Below are 20405 nucleotides of genomic sequence, written 5' to 3' on the forward strand. Positions count from 1 at the left end.
ATCAAGGGCATATAATTTTTGGTCCGTCCGTCCAACTGTCCGCAGAAAAAATTAACCTTGGCCATAATTTTTGTTTGGTTAGAGCTAGGGCTTTCGCTTTTCACGTGTGTATTCCTTGTGACATATTTGACGTCTTCATGTTGACCTTGGCGTTTCACCTGCATTTGTAAAATTTTACAAAACATTAACCTTGACTAAACCTTTTGGACGATTAATGAGAGTGTTTCCATGCTTCACGCGTACATTCTTTGTGATGGAACCTTTCCTTGAGTATATGAACAATTTTGAGCTCTTGACCTTGGCGTTTAATTTACTTCTCAAAAAGTTAAAACCGTTGGCATTGGACGTGAAATGCCAAACTTTCATATTCCACGTGTTTTTTCGCGAGACGTACTTTTTGTGGTACGAATAATTTTGAATTTAAATAATTTCGAGTAACAAGGCCTCCTCATGAGTATCAACAATTTCGAATTTATGACTTGGACCTTCGAGTTTAACTTACAGTACAATTCTTCGTTATCCTTGGACTTTCAGTTAGGCGTGGCATTCTCGACGTGACATAATTAGCGTCTAAAATTTACATAGCCTTTCATTCACTGTTGAAATATACATGGGATTAGAAATTCGGGCGGATGTCATCGAGTATAGAAGGATCCAATGATAGCGTTTCGTACGGCATAGAGGCGGGGCTTAAATTGTCTCATCGTTGCATATCATCAACGATTTAAAGTGGATGATATTATTAATTTCTTAACCAGTGAGAATCTATATATTCGCCATCTGAGAGGCGCTAATTACGTAGCGTCGAGAATGCCAGGCTTTACTGAAAGTCCAAGGATGACAGAGAATTGTACTATTTGACATACTCTTACCTTGACCTTAACTTTTAAATGTTTTAATATTTCACATATCTTTTTTTCTGTGACATTGAATTGCATTTCTTTACTTTGGGTACCAACAATATCAACCTTTTGAAGGTTTGCCTTTTGAATACTTTAACCTTCAGCATGATTTCTCAAAGGTTGATCCAAGGGCACTCTTATTTCATAGACCTGCATTCCTTGTGACAAGATCTTTCATATACCGACACTTTTGAATTTTTGTTCTTGTTTTTTAACTTGAGTTTAAGAAACATTAACCATTGGCATGAACTTTCAGCGTTTTACAAACAAATTTTGTCTTTATTAAGATTAATTTTAATGTCAACCTTTGACCTTTAAAATTAATTAACAGCGAAAGTATTAAAAAGAGACTATACTTCTCAATAGAAAACAAGTCAATTTCCTCGTCACCAGGACAAAACTTGAATCACAAGTGTTTGTCTAAGTATGTATTTCTCTATTCATTAAATTCATGTGTGCATACCTATAATGTTTCCGTGTAAACTATAGATGTTGTCCAAAGATGTGCATATAAAGATTTACCCACGTCACTGGCACAGTTAAGTGTTCAGCAATAGACTATTCTGCGAAGGCACCATCCTTTAAAGTCTGTTACTGCAGCAAAAGATCAAGTAGTAGTGAAAGGTATGTATGTAACTCTTGATGATCGAGTATAAATCTATTATAGGCATGTTCAGTGCATTGTGATCAGTTTTGCCCTAACTTTCATGCCTCTATTGTCGAAGATCCGGGTGTATATAGTTTTGCCATGTTTTTTCCGTCTGTCTTTCTGTTTGTTTATCTGTTTGTACGCTTTTTCGCAAAAGCTTCCACATTGCCATAACTTTTATCATTTGGAAGTATGACTTTTATTTTTCATATTTGTATTCCTTGTGACAGGACCTTTCCTTGGGTACTATTATATTTGACCCCTTGACCTTGACCCTGAAATTTGACCAAAGAACGAGGGCGCTTTTGATTGGCATTCGGCAGGAATCTGGGCGTGCTTGAATAGTGAAAATTTTATCGACATGCCTCAAGAAATTTTAACATTTTTTTTATTTATTGGGTTCCTGTGAAATCGGAAAGAAAAACATTTTCCTGAAAGTGTGTTTTGATTTGCTAAAAATCAACTTGAAAATTGGCTAGATCAGACATTTGGTACAAAATGGTACATTTTTAAGCACGTTTTTCTAAAAATTTTCTATCTCTGGGTCTTCTCTCCATGATTTTGAAACGTTATTTGTGTGCATTTTAATTCAAAGAAACGACCACACATTTGCAAAAAATGGAGAGAGAAGACCCAGAGACCATAATAAAATGAACTTTTTCCCAAAAAGTCCAACTGTGTAAATGTGGTGCTTCTTTGTCCTTTTTAAATCCCCAAAAATGTGAAGCAGTTGATAGCTCAGATAGATGGGCTACCTGATGAGGCCTGTCCTGCAGAGCGAACGTTCGCGAGCGCTCGCAAAAATTCCTAATACCTCCAACAGTAATTTTAACAGCGCTATGAACAGTTAATTGTTTTATATTAATTTTTGAGCCAGAAGGGAATAGTTTTTGGTTCGAGCCTCGCGAGGGGCGTTAATTTTTTTTTTAAACAATCGATTCTTTTGTCAGTTTCATTTAATTTATTAAAGTTTTTAATTAGATAACGTAGGTTAGTTGCACCGAGAGCGAAATCAATTGCAATCTTCTATTCTACTTAAACTTTGATGTACATGTACAAGTACACTTATTATCTATATATGCCTTTTATCTTATAGGTGTTTATTTTTTGTAAAGCATTACTATGTTATTGTACCTCCTTAAAAAAACTGTAATAAAAGTAATTATCCGACAAGGTATTTCAAACTAAATAAAAAAATCCTATGGTTGTTTGTTAAATCTGACAAGCTATAGTCATCCAACCAAATTATGGACATTTAATAAATGTTTCGTACAAATGATTCCTGCAGATCACACGCCAAATACGCCCCTCTTCTTTTGTCAGAATTTACCCAACTTTAACCTTGGTCATAAATTTCGAACAGTTGGTGCTTGGGCTTTTTGCATTCATTTTGAAAAGACCGTTAAACGGATATATAAATATTTTAACATTTTGACCTTAACCTTTGTTTATGACCCACTTTTTTTTTAAAAACGTTAACATTAGACTTTAGACATAACTTTCAAACAGTTAGTACTAACGCCTTCCTGTTTTACAGGTGTATTTCATGTGACACTTCCTTTGTAAACCAACAATTTTCAGCAACTTTTCTTTTTAACTTGACCTTGAAGTTTGACCTACTTTTGAAAAACGTCAGCAAAACTATTACTTTTAAACATTTGGTGCTTGATCTTTAATATTTCATATGTGTATTTCTTATGACAAGCCTTCCCTTAATTTGGCCCTATATTCATTAAGAACAAGTTATTTCTTTGAGTAACAACATTTGTTTGTTCCCTTGACCTTGGAGTTTGACATGTATTTGAGAAATCAACTTTCGCCAAAAGTTATCATTCAAGGGCAAAGTATTTCACAAACACAGCTCTTTTTCTCAAACGAAGACCGCGCGTTTTACTAAGTAATTGACCCCACTCCATATCATTTTACACTAAAGTAGTCGTTGGTATGAAATTTTTCAATTATACGTGTATATATTCTATAAATATCAGTAATTATGCGTCTTGAAGACACGGTTTATATCTAAGGTCTGGGTACAACTTCTCCAGGTGTTCATAGTCCTCTGATATACCTCCATCACTGCGTACTATCGCTGTGTACCTATTATAACACGATATTTTGTGAGACGGGGTGTTGGTCTGAAACATCGATTATAAATGGGAGTAGCCCATCTCATAACAAGTGTCCTAACTAACCATGTAAACAGACTGCTGTTTTTACTGTATGTCTGAATGTCGGTCTTCTCTCAGCTGGGACGGTGTTCTGGATTGCTATATACAAAACAGAGCGGGATCATTGATTTTCTACTCATGATTAAATAATGTATTATTATACATGTGTATGTTGACGCGCCATGTCAGTATAAACACGTGCCCTACATCATAGGATCACGAGGAAACTACTATAGTCTTCTTTAATTAACAGGTATGAAAGTTAATTGTTTTATATTAATTTTTACAGATTAAATTTATTTCCAGTTGGAAATTGATATACATTCACTTTTTAACCACCCTGCACATACGCTGAATATTATATTACGTGTAGTTTCGTTTTTAACATTACAATCTATGAACTTTGTTTTGGTATATAGTAATATCTCAAAACGAATAAAACCGATTCATTTTGTCAAATCAGCAACCATTTTGCAACTAGTTTCTTTACAAAAGCTTTGTTTGGAACTGTAGGTCCACAGAATCGGAAAAGGTTCAGTTGCTACAATCGATTAGTTTCTTCCTCTTCCCGTTTTTGTGGAGAAAAGGCATCAATAGGTATAAGTAGGATTTATTTCATCCATTTCCCATCCGTACACCTCCCAGCCACACTTGGAGTGATAATCATTAATCGAATCGGAGAAATTTCAAAGCAAATATTTTATTGTGTTCGCTTTTATGCAGGTCGATGAAGCCTAGTGGGACTGCTATATATATTTCAACGATGAAAACATTTCATCGATTTATCCAGCTGTGTTGAAAACATTTAGAGTAAAAACATATATTTCTTGTAAATCTCTAGGCTATAATTAAACAAGTGCAGGTTGATACCGAGTAGAGCTGATCGAACACGTGGAACTTGGCGCGGGAAAAGTGACAAGGTTTAAATAAAACGGAGATAGAGCTGCAGTGCACATCAGTACATGTATTAAGTTATCACTTTCTCGTCGGAATGTACTGCTATAGATAAATAATAGGTCTGCATGTAATCTGATCAAGATTCAGTCATGAAATATTTATACTAGTAGCTAATGTCTGACACTGATTATCATCTGAGTAAAGAGGCAGTTATTTATATGTAACCTACTATAGTTGGATATAGGCACCGAACTCTGTGATTCTTATTTTCAAATTACTGGAGAATTTGTAAAAAAAAAAAAATAATAATAATAATGAAATTATTTCCTTTATTATTTAATAAATTTTATCCGTTCTGTAAAACTCTTTCCAAATTCAAATCATTATGGTAAATTGATGCTGGAGAATCCAAAAGTAAATTTACATTGTATCCAGCTATAAAGGAATGGAAACGGCAGTTGATTCGTCAATTTAATATGTCATCCTTTATTTACAGATAAAACATTGGGAATGTGAAGAGAACGTTAAGGAATATCTTCATAGGTTTGTAATCACCAAGGGAAGTTTTATAATAATCAGGATTATCTTCCATCTCTTCTTTTTTACGCTGATTATAAATTGCTTCGTTATTTTCTCGCTCTTTGATATGCAGATTTGTTTTTTTTATGTTCGGAGTCCTGCTAAGTGAAGGTTAGTACACTTGAGGCACACACACTGTCTCTCTAACATGGAATCACAATCGATAGAGTCCTCTCCTAAATTAGGGGGGATACAGAGCGCTGCGGAGATAGTCAGATCGATATAGAAAACAATGACAGGCTTCGAACGAGTTCATCCAGATTGATTTAATCAATCGATTGATTGGAAATCTAATTATATATATCTGTGTCTCAGGTTTTTCTGCCACATCGGTCTTGGGAAATGTCTCCGACTAGCTGATTAAGAAGAGCAACCCAACAGGATGTCTGGTGAGTCAGATTTAGTTTTTGAAAAACACGATTTTTAAAATTTCAACACATATAAGAATGCATTTTGTTATCTACTTTCGGTGCAGAAGCACTAAATGTGCACGTGAGGGCGGTGGTTGAACGTCTGCTGCAGAGGGACATTCCTGACCAGATCGGAGAAGCATCGGGTGTGCACTTCCAACTTACTAGGTGACTTGCAAAATCGAATTTTGAACATGTCATGTTGTAAATTTTGAATTTACCAAGCGGCAGTAAATACAAAATTTACAACATGACACGTAAATTTTGTAGTAACCTCCTCCCCCTTAATTAAAAAATCAGTTATCTTTATATTCACCAGAAATTGTATCCAAATTACATTGATGAAATATATGGAGATAAGGAACAGTATTTAAGCTCAAATGTCCTTTAATTAAACAATACAAATTTGGAGCAGAGCAATCATGGGCCCCTTAAACATTAGAGGTGGGATCAGGTGCCATGGAGTAGTGAACACCCCCGCCAACCGGTCACGGCCGTGTGCTCCTTGTCATGATCGGAAAAATCCGACAACTTCATGTGTGTAAATAATGCTATATAAATAAACATGCGGTACATAAATTAAGTGTACGTATACCCAAGTTATACTTTCTAAATGCAACTTTTAAGGATGCGAACAACAAATCTACATTTACCGTCAGCGGCGTTGATACAAGACAACATCACCACAAGAGGAGGTGGGCTAAGCATGACGGGAAACTACCACTTTACATACGGCAGATTGTGAGCGTTCCGTGTTACTTTTTTGTGATAAACCCTTTTTATCTGCATTCGTAAACCTGCTTCCATATCCCTTTGCCTTAAAAAGTATGTTCCTTTTTCAGACTTTCTGGTGACGGAGATTTCGACGTCATTGTATCAGGTCTTTCATTGGTCATCAGTCTCCCACCACGTGAGTACCTCGTGATAAGAAAGCGAGCATAAAAAACTTAAAATTTTTTGTTTCCAATGTCAATGAGGAATATTTGACAAGCGTTCATTATATATATGTTTCAAACCTTAACCCTTCTTTACAGCACTATATTTCTTTCGATCATGTTGTAAACTGTCTTTCCAGGACATCGATATCAAAACATCCGCCATTCTAGGGCTTCCCCAGTCAACTCATCTCACGGGGAACCCCAGGGTCACCATACAGCTGACCATGACACTATCAATAGGTTTGTTCACCATGGTAACGTCGAGTGTACAGTGAGGAAGGTGAAGATTAAGTTCCGGGGAAAGTCGGCCCGACTCTGTGGATTTCTGACTAAGGTTTTCTCCAGATGGATTGTCTCACAACTGCAAGTCAGCGTAAGTAACCTAATGTATATGGCGTAGGAAGTTTATATTTTTCCGTGAATATGGAGACGGTCTTTCATACGAGACCGTATAAAATCAAAGTTCTGTGTCGTAGTCAATTGTTCAATTTTACATATTTTTCCCTTTTATCATATATTTAATTTCTAAACGTTTATTTTTCTTTGTAATTGATCTAACTTGAAACGTGAACTTTTTTCAAAAAAGCAACCGAACGGAGGAAATGTGGAAACTGAATGGATTATCATGTAACTATTACCTCAGATCGACTCTTATTTATGTTTAAAACCATCAATTCAGTACTTTTTTAATTATTGGTAAGATATATATGTATTTACAATGCAGTTGCTCATTGCTGCTCTAAACATGCTGAAATTCATTCGTACACGAGAGACATGAAAGACAGAGGAAATTCGAACAACTGAAAATTCGCCAGCGTCCCTTACTTACAAAAAACTTGTAAAATCAGTTCACTGCAAACAAATTATCAACCACAGAGATGTTTTCATAAGATTTAGACTGTTTAATTTGTATTTTGTATCCTACTTGTACGAGGTCTGGCTGAACCTCGTAGTTGGTCAACTTTGACTTGAAATTAAAAACTATTTGCACATGAAATCAAAATTCTAACAAATACTTTCTATAAAAACATTTATTATTAATCATTTCTGAGAACTTACATCATTGCAAGGTAATCCAATTTTTTGCAAAAGCACTTTTCACGATTTTTCACCGTTTTTTGATGTAACTGCGCATACGTGGACTCGTTTTTTGGAGTCTTTTCTGGACTGAAATTCTCACTTCCGTTAACGCCGTTTTTGGAGTTCGTCTAGACTGGTAGTAGCTGCTATTTGCTAAGATGAAAAAAAACCTCACTGCTCAAAAGGCTCTAAGTGTCGAGTGCATGTCTAAATGTGCAGCCCTCCACCGACAATTTAAGCGAGTGAAAAATTCGAAGGGACGTAGCACAAACAAATACATCTCTTTGATCAGTCTAGTCGAACCCTCAAACGGGGGTAAACGGAAGTAGGAAAACCGTACCCTCAAACGGGGGTACGCGCATGCGCAGACACTCAAAATAGTGCCGTTTTCACGGAAAAACGTGTGGTCCACAAAATATGCTCGTGCAAAGTGATGGATTATTTCGTAGCTCTGTATGTACTCAAATTTGATAGATTAAAGATGTTTAAAGAGATTGTATTGCGAAAAAGTATATTTTATTGCTAAAATCGAGACTTTTTCTCTCCCAAAGTTAGCGTATTCTGTGCCTTGATCTCCATGCTTGATACAACTCGATTTTTTATTCATAATTTAATAAAACGGATGAATAAACAAACAATGGTTCGTTTAAAGTTGAAATACATATATTTCCTTTCCCCGGTGCTAAAAATTTTGTGTAATTAACATGTTATTTCTTATTTTTCGACACTTTCTTGTGTGCCCGTCCGAATTTCCTCTGTCCTGTAAACAAATTTTGTGCTTCAGAAATAAGGAAAATAAAAACGAAAAAAAAAATTATTTTATATTTTAATTGAAAACAAAGGTGTAGACAATTCATTTTTGTATGTTTGTGATTTTTTAAAAAAATATTTATTTTTTAATTAAGAAGAGTTATCGTTCTTCCGCTTTCGAGCGTTGCATTAAGGGAAGGAAAACCCTCGTTTGAGGGTATACCCCCGTTTGAGGGTTCGACTAGACTGTTGATAACTAAGAAAGAAAAGACCTATTCATTTTAGTTTATGAAGAATCTTAGAATACGTTTTATGAAATAAATAGAATAGACCTTAAATCATAATCAGTGAAAGACTCATATTATTAGAAATCATTGTAATCGGAGCATAAATAAAATTTAGGCTTGATAGAGATATATTTTGTTTCCATTTATAGACAGCGGAATTTGTAAAGAGTTGGTTTCGCGAAGAACCAGACATGTCTGCTATTGCTCTTATGGGTAAGGATTATCTCCCTTTTTGCATTGATGGGTAAGGTTTATCTCCCTTTCTGCTTTGATGGTAAAGTTTATCTCCCTTTTTGCATTGATGGATAAGGTTTATCTCCCTTTCTGTCAGTTTGTCATACTTTATACCACATCGACCATAACCTCAAATTCACTCCTTTTTGCAGCTCTCTTTGCGATGAATGACGAAAATGCAGTAGGTAAGTAATAATTTCAAGCTATACGATTAAATATTTCCATTTCTAATTTTTTCTCTCTGTGAAAACTCTTTGAAAATTAGGGGAGTTTATTTCTTGATAATTCTGCCGGAATGTAAATTAGGCAGGTCGATAGGTCAGAACTAAGGAGACCTAATACGCATGCAAATCTCGTGCGCATCTGTCTCTGTGTCTGATGCTAAGGAGGCAAAATATACATGTAAATCTCGTGTGGCTTCCTTTGTGTTTGACGTCAGTGGGCGAGGACCTTTGAGATTGTCATGGAAGTCCTTGTGTAATTTAAATCTATTAGTTTACATTTTTAAAGTCTAAATCTACAATTTTATTTCACAATGAAATGGAAATATAAGGAATCACTGTCTAGTTAGTATAGTATGCCAGGGACATTGGGAAAATATGTATGCATAACGGGCGAAGCCCGTTATGCAAATTATATTTGTGATCTGGCATACTACATTAACTAGACAGTGATTCCTTAAATATGTACATCGTTATACCGGGTATTTGTGTCCATTGTTAATCATTATTTCCATTGCACTGTCTTGTTTTAGACGAAGAAGAGATGCATGGTGCTCTTTCACGACTTAGGTGCTGGAGGTTTCGCAGGAGAAGAGAATTACACTAGGTCATGTGATGTTCCACGGACGTCATGTGACAAGATCTTCACATTTGATTCTTCTATAAGCATTAAGGAAAATACCGAAGTCAATAAACTTTATTTTGTCATATTTTATTATTTATTTATTGATATACTCTAATTTTAGTATTTTTATAACAATATTTTTATTTGACAATATACTCGTTAGGAGAAAATAATAAAAGAACTGAATTAATAACTTTGTCTGTTTTCTAAATACTTATATCATTGTTAAATATTTGTCGATATAATGACCAACTGAGCATTCATCTGTGAAAGAAACTTTATCTGTTTGATTACATGTAATGCTCTTCAATGGATTCTATAGAATGTTCTTCAATGGATTCCTTACCAGGCAACAATCTGGGCTGCACAGTGGATACCTTTCGTAAATGTGGATCTTGTGGATGTACGATATTTTGGAAGAATATGAAAATTGCTGTCTTGGATGCTCTTCCTGATATTCCTAACTGTACGAGCAGCTTCCATGCCGATTGCGCTGGAACCCTCTGCAGCCATTCTCTATCGGAAATAGCCAAACGCTCCATCCTCTAAATGTTACAGTGGGTCATGAGGTCTGCATATCTCATGTGCCTTCTCACAATTCACAAGGTCAGCTCTATAACGACCAACGTCCTCGACTGCTGTGACATTAATACTGCGTCTGGTTGTAGGGGTTGGTTTTCACGACTTTAGGGAAAACTAACTTTCTGTCTAGATCCACTGACTCCGAGCTCATAGTCATGCCCTCTATCCAGCATTGATGTCAACCTTGCTGTTATTTTGTTGGCTGGGGCTTCACCTAGTCTCACAAACTGTACCTGTCTTTGTCTCATGTCGTATTTTTTTTTCTTCATGTGCCATGGTCTCTTACCATGCAGCATTTTGTTCGAATCTTCACTTAGTCTCCACTATTTCGAGTTTAAAAGGAAATGGGAGTGTGTCCTACACTTGCCTCAACAGGAACGAGATTTTAAACTGATTCTTCCTCCATAGTTCTGCACATGTTAATTCCTGCTCCGATAAGTTCCACATGTACATCATCCAGGCCCCCTGTTTTCCGCGTTCTGTTGATCTTCCACAGTGCACCATACTTCAGTCTGAACCATGCTGCGTCTCTCTGCTGCTGCTGCTTTTGACTACTTCTGAAAATGCTACATTCCCACACCCTGTCGCCCATTGAGTGAATTTTAATGATGTTTCGTAGGTATAACATACTCTCTGCTTGCCTCATTGATATTTTTCCATACCACTTTCTTCCTGTCCTTGCCTTGATCCCTACTCTTGCGATCCTGTCGTCTGATGTGTCCGCCACAGATGAAACTGGTTTGCCTAATTGAGTTGAGATGCTGTCGATGTTAATGATGGTGGAACTCCTAGCCATCTCCTTAGACGGCCACTCGCTTTCCTTTTCATGGGTTCGACTGTAGTAGTTGCGATTTCATTTATAAGGAGCAGCAGCACATTAGTCTTGGTAGATGGTAACTTATACCTTTTCCTTTCCCGTTAATCCGCTGCCATTAACCAGTTTAAGCCAGGAAAGGTGCTTCTTTGTGTCTTCCATGCTTGCAGCTATCTTTGTATGTGAGAGATTTATTTAACCATTTCCCCAAGCATGTAATTGGGTACTACCAGTATCCAATTATTGATGGGATTTCCTCTCCTTGCATTTGCTTTTTGACTAGTTTGATAACACACCCCTTCCTCAATACAAATTTAACCATCTGGATTTCTTTGGCTTGAACTTCATGCCTGCCAAGGAAACGCTATTTCCAATGTTGATAAAAGCCGGCTTGCCTGTACATTAGTGGTTATTGACACTCTTAGATCATCCTTATAGTCTCTGATTGGTTGCTGATAAATTTGGAGTACATCCTTGACCTATCCCTTTCTCTACTTTTTGCCAGGATGGGGTGTTGTCATCGACCGTAATCCTATCTGCATTTCTCCGAAGGAGCTCTTGACAATCCCCTACAATTGAACCTTGTTTGGTGTATGGTACAGCTCCATCGCCGACTTAATGAGCTTATGGAGCACAGTTCCATATGCGCTGATTATGTCTAATGTTTTTGGCTTCTCTGATGAGATTTATCACACATACGTCTTCTACGCATATGGAGTACTCTGGTGTGCCCGACTTCTGTTTGTACCTGATGTTCATCCTGTACCCTGATATCATCTTCGCTAGCTAGTACTGAAATGGACATTTTAACTCTCTTATTTAGAAAAGATAATATTCTAAACTGGTTGGTTGTTTTATAGTTCTCTTTCGGTACAAAACATCCACGATCGCCGGTGTTGCACAGAGGTAAATCGAGCGTCAGCTCTAGAATCGTGAAGTAAGGAGTTGATCTTTATGACGGGGTTTGAATCTCACTGTATATGTGGGACGTGGAGACTGGTCCTTCGGATATGAGACGGTATAAACCCAGGTTACGTGTTGCAGTAGGTGCTGGCATGAAAAAGAGTCCTCACTGCTCAATGGCTTTGAGAGCCAAGTATAGGTAAAAAATTTGCAGCTTTCCACCGCTAACTGGTGGCATCTCCATATGAGTAAAAAATTCTGGAGAGTTGCCACAATTTTCTTAGTAACGTTGGGCACCTTTTACACACTATATACTTTCCCGTTTAGCCCAGGAGCTTAGACTGATCTTGCTTTCTTGACCACTCTCTTCCTTTCATATATACTGGTAGGCTTCTTCACATCCAGCATAACGGTAACCTCTTATATCATTTGTACATTTAGCCATTTACACATTGATTTTTCTCTCAGCGGATCAGAGTGTGTTTCATGTAAATACCATTTGAATAGTGAAGTGTTCCTGACCTTTCTTCACTTAAAAACTCCTTTGAGTTCTTACCAAATCTTTCCCTGTTCTGCTTTTTTTTTCTTTCTCTGACTCAGTTGCTCCGCTCTCCGTAGCTGAAAGCCTTAACCTGACGTCTTCCGTGATATTTTTTTCCCAATTTAAGACCTTCGCTTTTTTTTAAAAACTTTTTTTTCAGATTAAGTTCTTGTCGACATTCTCAGATCCTTCGCTCCCGCCTATCTTTCTGCTCATTTCTCGACTTTCCTTACTCCATCCCAAGCCGCTCTTTCCCATTGTTATAACACCATCGGTCGGTAATTATCTCTTTCTTCCTCTCTACATTCCGTTGCACTGTTTTCTCAATGACAATTTGATCGAAGCTACTCCACACTAATATCGTCGTTTTCTTCCGGTCTTGATATTCTTAACCTTTTTCCCATTACTTTTGTTGCTTCTGTTAGCCCTGGTCAGCTGGAGGTTCCTCCATCATGTCGCCGTGGGTGTCTTAATTGGGACGATCCAAACACGGGGAGGTTGTATTCTGGGTTTTATCCTGGCTAGGATCCTCCTGCGTCTCACCAGTCCGTTCTGTGAGCTGTGTGTTGGTTGTCACAGTACCACATCGACCTTTTGCTTGGTGTGTATATCCTCAGCCCTCTAGACCTTGGATTATTTTGCAGACTTTACCGCACGCACATCTCTGACACTTCAGTCTTTCTTCCATCTAAGTAGAGCGCTCTCTCCATGGTCGGTTCAAGGCCGTGAGTTGGAATCTCGATTGCGACTGACCTTCACTCGAAGTAAAAGTTGTGGGTCCTTCGGATGAGACCCTAAAAATTCAGACCCCGTGTCACGGCAAGTATTGGCACGATTAAGATCCCTCATTGCTCAGTGGTCCTGAGTGCCGAGTTAAGGTCTAAAGAAGCCTTCACCGGTATATGGTGAAGTCTCTGTTTGAGTGAACTTCTCGAATGGGACATAAAACAAGATACAATCAATCAATCTTCCATCTAATGTTAGTTACACCACAACTTCGCTAGCCAAAGGTTTCTGATACGCTACTCTCCTCATGAACCCTTGGCATACGGTGAAGTCAAAAGACGGGATTGTTTTCGTCACGTGATTTCGAATCTATCAGGTACGCACAGCTAGATTGCGTCATCGACAGAAATAAAAACGCGTGTTTTAAAAAAAAATTAACACAAGGTTTTTTTTTCAAGAATAATTAAGAAGCCGTGATTGAGTTATGTTTATTTATTATTTATAGCACAAATCCGAAGCTTCAATATAGATTCTTAATCACATATTTTGAAGATTTTGGATGAAACCATAGCTATTAATAGAATTGCATGTTATCTTATGGATCGTTGTTTACTTGCATTTTTCATTTCCGAGATTAAAGAGTCAAGAAGTATCCCGAACGCAATTATCGTCATTTACAAAAAACAATTGCTGATTGGTCGACCGCGGGTGTACCGAATCCCGTATGCCAAGGGTTCATGAGGAGAGTAGCGTATCAGAAACCCTTGGCTAGCGAAGATGGTTACACCATTATTCTCACAGTCTATGGGCTGTTCCTTGTCGTTACTATTTGATCTGCTTTGGTGTATCGAAAAGAAAGAGAAAGCCTTCAACTCACGCAACCCCCCTATACATTATGGGTCTTTAAAATTAACTTCTCCTTGAACCAAGGGTGGATGTAGGTCGTAAATCTTTACTCTTGAACTTTGAACTTCTAGTAATTAAACCACCTGCTTGCATATGCTAATTACTAGTATTGGGTATTAAGCTAAAGAGGTTTTTTATATATATAAGACAAGACTAAAGCCTGGACTAATAGTGTTAAGGTGATCGTCTTCGTCTGAAAAGGACGGTGGACCTTCTTTAGATTATTGAGTAAATCATAATTTTTATTTTCAATTTAAAAAATGAGGATACCTAAAGTTACAAAGGAGATTATTCCAATTAGATATTTCACGGGTTCGAATCCCACTGTGGGACGTGAAGGCCGGTCCTTCGGATGAGACCACAGGTATAAACAGAGGCCCCGTGTCGCAGTAGCTGGCACGATAAAGATCCCTCACTGTTCAATGGCCCTGACTGCCGAGTATAGGACTTAATTTGCAGCTCTCCACCGGCCAGTGGTGACGTCTCCATATGGGTTAAAGGGGGCGTTAAACAACATACGATCAATCAATCCAATATTAGAACCCTGTACTAATAGCCCCCCCCCCCCCCTCCCTTAGTGTTTCAATCAAAATGATTTTACTACACGTGAACCCCCTTTTCCCCAAATATGATTCAGAAAACATTTTATGTATCCAACGACTATATTTTAAAACAATTTAGGTTTGTCTAATTAAAAGAAATAATTATGAAATGAATCAAACGTCAGATTTTTCGTATTTTGATACGATCCCTAACCGCAGCAAGCTGAATAGGAAGTTTGGATGACGTCATCCAGACCATGTGACAGTGTTGACACTGTTGTGGTCGGAACATAAACAGGGAAAGTCAGAAAGAGTGTATGCCGAAAGAAAGAGACTGTCAACAGCTGGCAAGGAGCTTAACTAAGAAATAATTATTGCAATAAAACAATGTCATCCCAGGGCTCGCCACAACAACTTGTTTCAGGCCGGGAGATTCCAAAAAGAGCAGTTTTGAACGATTTATCTCAACTACCTCAAGATTATAGCACCACACCAGGAGGGTCCATTTTCTCGACAACGCCTGGGGGTAGGGTTTCTTAAATTCATTTTCTTGTTTGTTTTTAAATGATGTATAATTTATTCCACCTCTTGTCGAGGAATGTGCATGCTCTTTTGTAATTCATTTGTTATTTTGCGAAGTAAACAATTTTTTTTTTCAATATGGCTGACAGCCATGACCACGTGATATTTTGTTTTTCTCGGCAAAATGATGTGTTTAATAGCATCGTAACCATCAAATTTCGTGTCATTTGAGTAGCAGAGTAAATATCTAGGTAAATGCATGTACAGAGAGAAATTATTATTTTTGCGTTTAGATAGCACACGCCCGACCATGTGCTCCTTGCTGTGCAGGCATGTGACGTCACAATGTTTTGTTGCTGAAATGCGTTTCAGTTTAGTAGCATATCAATTGGTGCGAATATCTACGATGATTCCATCGCAATCTTACCATTTCATTCAACTCATAGTTACATGCATTGTTTCAGTTCTTACTTGCCTATAGAGTTTTTGCATTAAAGACAATAGTTATATAAAAAAAGCTAGCACATTGTCTTTAATAGCATGTTAATAGTTAGGGCATGTCAATAGGTGTCTAATTGTCCTTCAAGTTTTGCATATTTTCAACTGCATTTTGAACCAATTTTGGAAAATAAAATAATATCCACAGCAAAGGGGGAACTACACCCCCCTTAACCCAATACCCCCTCCCCCAACCAGAGTCATAAAGCAAATTAAACAATCAAAATGATCATTGAAAATGTCATTCTGGACTGTTTACTAAATAAAATCAGCTATTAACTCTAACATATTGTGATTAAACTTGCATTGAAAATACTCCATGGTTCAGAGCTTTATTATCCCAGATTAAGGATAAAATAGTCCTATATTTTGAAGTGCCAAGATTTATCAAAATAGTTTTATTATAGTTTCAAGATTGGCGTTTTGCATGTGACAGAAAACTTCCTCAAATTTTAATATCCTCTATTCTATTAATTTAGATTAGAAAGTTCAGGGTTCTTTCTCTCTAGAATATGTGGATCTAAAGTGATCATATAATGCATATATACTGAAAAGTGCAGTGTGCTTAAGAAGTTTTTTTTTCTTGGACATATTGCAAGCAAGCTGTTTGCATTAAAATAACAAGGAATAAGCTTAATACCTTTTTGACCCTTAGGATTTGTTATTCTCATCAGGTGGTAGGCTTGAAACTGGGGTTAATAATTGTCATTTATTACATGTAAGCAGTTCTAGGAGAACAGGATATTTGACCGACTATATTTTGGCTTATCCTGAAAAGTTTATATTTAGAAACTGACAGACATATTGACCCAGTAAATGTTTGTGTCAGCATAATCTTTCCTTTTATCAATTCTTGCCACAAGTCGTTACACAAAACAAAGGATGATGCAATAACTGTCATATGAAAAGTAGATTTTTAAGGATATTCCTGCATTTATCTCATAAATATTAATAGGTTATGATCAGTTCATGTGGTGCATCCAATAAACACTACAGTTTGATCTTTATTGAAATAGGAGTGAGACTCATCCTTTATAAATCATTTTATATACTGGTGACTAATACAGTATTGTCCCTAATTATAAATAGCAGGGGACATTAAAAAAGTAGAAGGGGATGTGGGGTTTCTCCACTACGAGGGGGTTGAGGGGAATACAGAATAATGAAGGGATTGTTTCATTATATTCATAGGCAGGAAAATTCCCCAGCCCCTGTCTTAGGGACTACCTTGCAAATAGAAATAAACTAATACTACTGTCTATCTTTATAAGTGTACTTTAATGATGATTATTATGTCCTTTTTTTTTTTTAGATTTTACAACATAAGAGATTTCTTAACTTTTTGATTATTCCCTCATAAAGGTCCACCACTCAACTCTTTCAATTTCTTTGTTTTTAATACAAAGTCATGCAAAGAAGTAGAAATTCAAAAAAAAAAATTTCATTTTAGGTACAAAGATTTTCTATGACAGATCGTTTTTGCTTAAATGTCGGAACTCACCCTTGACAAAAAGTCCTCCTCCCAACATGGCCAAGATCCCAGGGGTCACAGCACCAGCCTCTGAGAACATCCCCAAGGAGAACGGGACGGACATTGTTCACGACGAAAACCAAAAGAAGAAAGGTAGTCATTATCCTAATTACCTATTATTGATATTTGGAAGGTGCTCATTTTGTTGTATTCAAGTCCTCTTTCAAAACATGTAAAATTGATCTAAGTTTCCTGCAAACCAAGTAAAAGAAAACTTCTTGAAAAGCACCTGCCCAAAATGTGCTGATGTGCATGGGAAATATGGCAGGAAAAGTTCATGTTTACTTGCCCATGCATAAATATTTTTATATGGGAAAAAAAAAACTTAAGTTCACAATTTTACAACACCCCCCTTTGAAATAATAAACTTTAATCAAGTTCTAAATATATCTTATATTGCAAATCACATTTTAAAATTAAATATCAAGTTGTGTACTGTTCTATTTATAGAGGGCCATGAGGATCAGCCCCAGTTTGAGATGGACATCTAGTGACACACTACCCATAATGCCTTTCAGTTATCTATAGGACTGTACTTTTATTTTCCAGAAGACGTTTATGTGTAGATAACTCCATTATGACTTAGTCATATTTCGTACTTGACATGTTTATATTTAGTGTGATTTTCAATTCAGTACCTCCTTCATTCTTCTGAAATAATTGTACATTTTCACAAGACGGAAAAATCCAGGTGTACTATAATGTAATAACTATGTGTATACATTTGCATGTCGTTATCTTATTTCGGGTGCTATTAAGTCAGGTTTGGAAAAAAGACTGGTTGAGGAAAGCAAAAGTTTAAGTCTGAACAGCCAAAGAGATTATTTTAGATGAAAGATTGATTTTTTGCATTACTAATGTCGGCAGGTTTTTTATTTCGTCATGCAGATTTAATAAGAACACGTTCAGTATGTTGATTTTGCAAAACTTTGTACAGTATTTGTACATTTGTATTGATGTATTTTGATCTTAAAATAAATTTGTTTTATTAAGGTTGAAACAGTGAGGTATTGTAAATTATTCGGTAATGTAAAATGATTGACAGAAACAGTTTTATACATTCTCAAGCTTCATGCAGATTTTCCGTCCTGAAATTCAAGTATTTTGGACATCTTCCTAACTTTGGTGCCAATTTTGTGAACCATCAGTAATTAGAAACATTTTGGTGGAAGAAACAAATTGATTGAAAAAAGAAATACTTGGACCTGTAAATGAGAACTAATAATCTAGAAGCAAATTATGTGATTTCAGATATTTTTGTGTTCTAAGAAATACATGGAATATTGCATTTAAATCGTGGATCATCAAAGTGACCATTTTATGTTTGTTAAGACTACAGACATACATGGACAGTGAATAACTGTTTGTATGATCTCAATTTTTTTAACATCCTGATTTACTTAGGATCTAAGGATTTTGTTGAACTAAGTTTTATAAACTCAGACCTAGTTTTGTTACAGGATTTTTTGGTGCATATTTTGTTAAGATTTTGTCCGGCCTCGTGTCAGACATGCTGAGTTGTCAAGATCTGGGCAACATTCCACATGGAGCGATATCGTCTACGAATTAAATAAAACGAAAAAGGAAATAGGGCAGCAGATTCCAGAAAGTTATCACCGTGGATTATGCAGGAGTTTTCTCTGTAAACAAAAGTCATTATTGATTTGTCGTTATTAAATAATTTTAAAAAGTTTTCAAATTTTCTTTCTCTTTAATATATGGTTTTTAGCTCACCTGAGCCGAAGGCTCAAGTGAGCTTTTCTGATCACATTTTGTCCGTCGTCCGTCTGTCCATCCGTCTGTAAACTTTTCACATTTTCGACCACTGGGCCAATTTTGACCAAACTTGGTACAAAGCATCCTTGGGTGAAGGGGAGTTTAAATTGTTAAAATGAAGGGCCAGGTCCCCTTACAAGGGGAGATAATCAAGAAAAGACAAAAATAGGGTGGGGTCGTTAAAAAATCTCAAGAACCACTGGGCCAGGAAAGCTGAAACTTATGTGGAAGCATCCTTGGGTAGTGTAGATATTAAATTGTTAAAATCATGACCCCCAGGGGTAGGGCGAGGCCACAATAGGGAATCCAAGTTTTACATATTAGAAATATGTAGAACAAATCTTTAAAAATCTTCTTCTCAAGAACCACTGGGCCAGGAAAGCTGAAACTTATGTGGAAGCATAATGGGGTAGTGTAGATATTAAATTGTTAAAATCATGACCCCCGGGGGCAGGGCGGGGCCACAATAGGAAATCCAAATTTTACATAGAAATATATAGAACAAATCTTTAAAAATCTTCTTCTCAAGAACCACTGGGCCAGGAAAGCTGAAACTTATGTGGAAGCATCATGGGGTAGTGTAGATATTAAATTGTTAAAATCATGACCCCCGGGGGCAGGGCGGGGCCACAATAGGAAATCCAAATTTTACATAGAAATATATAGAACAAATCTTTAAAAATCTTCTTCTCAAGAACCACTGGGACAGGAAAGCTGAAACTTATGTGGAAGCATCCTTGGGTAGTGTAGATATTAAATTGTAAAAATCATGACCCCCGGGGTAAAGCGGGGCCACAATAGGGAATCAAAGTTTTACATAGAAATATATAGGAAAAATCTTTGAAAATCTTCTTCTCAAGAACAAATGGGCCAGAAAAGCTGAAACTTATGTGGAAGCATCCTGGGGTAGTGTAGATTCTAAATTGTTCAAATCATGACCTTCGGGGGTAGGGTGAGGTCACAAAATGTATTACAAGGGAGAAATCTGGTAAAGAACAGCATGGTCAAAGCTTCTCAGGTGAGCAATGTGGGCCTCTTGTTAAGGCTATTATGGATGGTAAAAGAGTATGTTGAAATAAGTGCACAGATTCAAATGATGTGGCTAGAGATAATGAAGAATTATTCAGGGAATGACCATTATCACCGTAGAAAATTTGAAATCGGGAAAAGGTGCAGCCATATTAGCTTAACTACTGTAACGGGAGAGGAGAAAATGCAGTGGACCAGACCGGGATTCGATCCCGGGCCCCCTCAACTCTGGTCAGGTGCTCTACCAACTGAGCTATCTGGCCACCGGCGATCGAACCCGGCTGACCGCCACATT

General features: G+C 36.9%; 2 protein-coding genes across 6 annotated transcripts; both read left to right on the plus strand.

Annotated features, from left to right (window-relative positions):
• Nucleotides 1-1507: 1507 nt before the first annotated feature.
• On the plus strand, nucleotides 1508-9929 carry LOC134251164 (uncharacterized). 5 transcript variants are annotated; one of them, XM_062733528.1, is made up of 10 exons: nucleotides 3724-3972; nucleotides 5113-5159; nucleotides 5511-5584; nucleotides 5671-5773; nucleotides 6233-6346; nucleotides 6448-6515; nucleotides 6681-6916; nucleotides 8810-8873; nucleotides 9047-9079; nucleotides 9649-9928. In XM_062733528.1, the coding sequence occupies exons 3-10, from the start codon at nucleotides 5578-5580 to the stop codon at nucleotides 9720-9722; spliced, it is 699 nt and encodes a 232-aa protein (XP_062589512.1). In that variant the 5' UTR covers nucleotides 3724-3972; nucleotides 5113-5159; nucleotides 5511-5577; the 3' UTR covers nucleotides 9723-9928. The 5 variants fall into 5 exon arrangements, with proteins under 5 accessions (XP_062589514.1, XP_062589512.1, XP_062589513.1 ...); XM_062733530.1 differs by lacking the exons at nucleotides 3724-3972; nucleotides 5113-5159 and adding an exon at nucleotides 1508-1526; XM_062733529.1 differs by lacking the exon at nucleotides 5113-5159.
• Nucleotides 9930-15043: 5114 nt separating this feature from the next.
• Nucleotides 15044-18998, plus strand: LOC134251167 (eukaryotic translation initiation factor 4E-binding protein 1-like). Its single transcript, XM_062733533.1, has 3 exons — nucleotides 15044-15280; nucleotides 17225-17398; nucleotides 17756-18998. The coding sequence occupies exons 1-3, from the start codon at nucleotides 15142-15144 to the stop codon at nucleotides 17794-17796; spliced, it is 354 nt and encodes a 117-aa protein (XP_062589517.1). The 5' UTR covers nucleotides 15044-15141; the 3' UTR covers nucleotides 17797-18998.
• The last annotated feature ends 1407 nt before the right edge of the window (nucleotides 18999-20405 follow it).

This window comes from Saccostrea cucullata, unplaced genomic scaffold (genome assembly GCF_032062105.1).
Source record: "Saccostrea cucullata isolate Sc308-1 unplaced genomic scaffold, CSIRO_AGI_Scuc_v1 ctg84, whole genome shotgun sequence".
Classification (NCBI taxonomy): domain Eukaryota; kingdom Metazoa; phylum Mollusca; class Bivalvia; order Ostreida; family Ostreidae; genus Saccostrea; species Saccostrea cuccullata.